Genomic DNA, 3154 nt, shown 5'->3' on the forward strand with positions numbered 1-3154 from the left:
GTGGCTTGATGGACGCCCTATTGTGCAGCGGGCGCCCAACCTATTCGCGCACGTCGGACCTGCGGGGTGTAAGCTGACAGTCGCTACGGCGCTGCAAGGGCACACATGGGTGGATTCGATCCGTGGTACGCCTACGGTTCCGGCGATCGTTGAATTCCTGCTGCTCTGGGATGAGGTGCAGGGGGTGACCCTCTCTGACTCCCCTGACACCTTCTCCTGGCGTCTGGGCACGGCGGGGCAGTACTCTTCCCGCGACACTTATGCCGCCTTCTTCTGTGGGAGAGAGTTCGCGCCCTGCACCGAGGAGATCTGGCACGCTGGGGCTCCCCTGGAGATAAAAATCCTCGCGTGGCTGGCGGTGCGCGAGAGACTGTGGACGGCTGATAGACTCGCCCCGCGGAACCTGCCGCACACTAGAACATGCCAACTATGCTGCCAACACGACGAAGACACATCTCACATGCTCCTGGGCTGTTCGTACTCGCATGAGATTTGGTACCACATGCTACTGCCTATGGGCCTCCATCGCTTCACCCCGGATGGCACGAGCAGACTACCGGATTGGTGGCCGCAAGTGGCAAAGGCGCGCACGACCATGCTATCCAAGCAAACAAATGCCACGATCCTGGCCACACTCCGATTCATCTGGCTAGAGCGCAACAGTCGAGTTTTCGAGCGCAACAGTCGAGTTTTCGAGCGCAAGAGTTCACCTCCGAGCTACACTGTAGATCTCATCAGAGCCGAGCTCCACCTGTGGACTATGGCTAGGGTAGACAGCGGCCATGCCTTCCAAATCCATTAGGCCATAGCGCACGCCTACGTGACGGGCATCGCAGTGTAACCAAGATGTAATTTCAGACGCTTCTTCCTCCTCTTAATTGAAAAGACATGCATCGCTCCTGTATGTTCTTGAAAAAAAAAGCTAGCATGGGAGGAGCTGGCATGATCCTTCGGGACGAGATAGCCGTGCTCTCCTCCTGCAGACATTCACAGACACGTGGCAGCCCCTTTTAAGTTGAGCTTTTGGCATGCATGGAGGGAATCACCTTGCTCAAGAATGAAGCCCGAAGCTGATCATCATTGAGACCGACTCAGAAGTGGCGGTCAAGGCAATCATGGGACGAGAGCCTGACTGCTCGGCTATGCAATGATTATTGAGATTAAACGCCTACATCAAGATAGACAACACGACATCACTATGATGCTCGAGGAACAATGTGGCTCACTGCCTCGCTCAAACTTCTTTTCAAGGATACGTCAAGCAGACATATCGACATCATAGGTAGAAGATGCCTCTCTCAAATAAGGCACGTAGTATACGCACTGTCATGTGGTTAAGGTTAGACATGATGAGATTAACGTCGTCTACCAGAAGGTTTCAAATTTACATGCCAAAAAAAAAAAACCACAACACTTGCAACCGTGCGGGTCACTGTGCTACTCGGATAAAAATAGCATTACCGCAGCGCTATATATGGCTTTATATGGGATAAGTGTGATTCTAATCCTCCTCAGGTGGTCTTTCCGTCCATGGTTAGCCATGAAGTGCATGCGCCTGTCCCCAGCCACGATATATCAAAGAAAGCGCCCGATACATGCAGCCACGTACGCCGCGCGTCCAGATCGGGAGCCGCCAACGTGCGGCAATGGCAGGCCTCGCCGCGGCTTTCACCGCGGCGACCCTCGCGGCTATGGCCCACGCCACCACCACCGGCTCCCCGCCGTTGTCGCCGTCGTCGCAGCCGTGGTCGTCGTCCTACTACGCGGCCGTGGAGAACCGGCTGTCGGCGGGGGGCGGCATGTTGCTCGTGTGCCGCGCGCTGGGCGGCAACATCTTTACCCAGTGGAGCGTCGTGCCGCGTGGCCGCGTGCCCCGCGACGGCCGGCGCGTCTTGGAGCTCCTGGTGGACGCCAAGACGTACGGGTGGGTCACCTGCAGCTGGGCCTACCAGGGCAACTACGTCGGTGCCATGCCGCTCTTCGACTCGCGGTGGCCGGAGGCCAAGCGGTGCCAGGACGTCGCCGGCGGCGGCCTGTGCCGCGTCGTGTTCGAGAGCGACATGGTGCGCCTCGAGACGCCCGGCGGGGGACAGCGGGTTCTCGGCGACCTGCCGGTGAAACGTTGCCGGCGGCACTGGCTTCTGTTCAGCACGGAGTGCACGTACCCGGACCATCCCCACCCCTACGCCGGCCGCCGCCTCAGCAACGCCTTCGAATACTTTGGCGTGTGACCGGTTAGGTAATTCATTAGGGCATCTCGATTGAATGTACGTAATGGGCTGTAGGTGAAAGAAACCTATTTTTTCTCCAAACATGCATGGAACATACCACGTAGCATTCCTCTCTCCACTATGAACATTTTTACGACGGATGCCCAGCCCACACGATGGGCAGCTCGATTCGCCGCCTTCTTACCCCCACCCCACCCCCAAACGCGACTCTCTATCGATTCGTCCGGGTGAGGCGCTCGGTTCAAACCTAATAAAATTGTGATGTTTGGAGAGGATTTTGAGCTTACTTTCGTGAATTGTGGTTCCGAATGCGCGGTTTGTAATTTGAAATCATCAGGTTAATTAGCTATGTTGAAAATAAGACTTTCCAAACTTGCAGCTTGCTTTTAACCTGATAAATAGCACACGTGCGGCACGGACACATAACAACTTCGAATGTTTTTGATGGCAACTTCAGTGACACGAGTATGGCAACTTTAGTTGTCAAACACGGCAACTTCATTTTCGGATGATAAGTTTTAGTTGTTTTTTGGGCTTGTTTTTCTTTCCCGACGACATCTTTAGATGTAACTAGTATAATGCCCGTGCGTTGCTACGCGCTACAACGCATATAAGTAAATGAAACAAATAATGAAGAACTCATGTCGAAGCTCATTCCTCTCTCGTACGTCCAAGCGTCGCGCTCCCCAAAATCCAGCCCATATGTGGGGGAGAAATGTGGTTGTCCGAACTATCCGTCATGTTATCTCGAACACGCGGTCCAACACAAAAACCCACCCATGACACACCCTTTTATTTTCCAATCGGACCCTGCCGTTTAAACGACATTTCTTGCTGGAGCTCTCTTCTTTAAAACCAGATGACGCCCTCTCTCCTTCACACCGTACTTTCCCAAGGATCGACAAGGATTCCCCAACCTATCA

At 54.3% G+C, this 3154-nt stretch overlaps 1 protein-coding gene across 1 annotated transcript; it reads left to right on the forward strand.

The window, feature by feature from the left end:
• The first annotated feature begins 1521 nt into the window (after positions 1–1521).
• LOC123116056 (uncharacterized) lies at positions 1522–2330 on the forward strand. The gene has a single exon (XM_044537062.1). The coding sequence runs from the start codon at positions 1596–1598 to the stop codon at positions 2229–2231; it is 636 nt and encodes a 211-aa protein (XP_044392997.1). The 5' UTR covers positions 1522–1595; the 3' UTR covers positions 2232–2330.
• Positions 2331–3154: the final 824 nt, after the last annotated feature.

The sequence above is a fragment of the Triticum aestivum genome, chromosome 5B (genome assembly GCF_018294505.1).
Source record: "Triticum aestivum cultivar Chinese Spring chromosome 5B, IWGSC CS RefSeq v2.1, whole genome shotgun sequence".
NCBI lineage: Eukaryota > Viridiplantae > Streptophyta > Magnoliopsida > Poales > Poaceae > Triticum > Triticum aestivum.

Bases quoted from the DNA above. Each gene is read 5' to 3' on its own strand.
- LOC123116056 (XM_044537062.1), top strand. From the start codon at position 1,596: ATGCAGCCACGTACGCCGCGCGTCCAGATCGGGAGCCGCCAACGTGCG.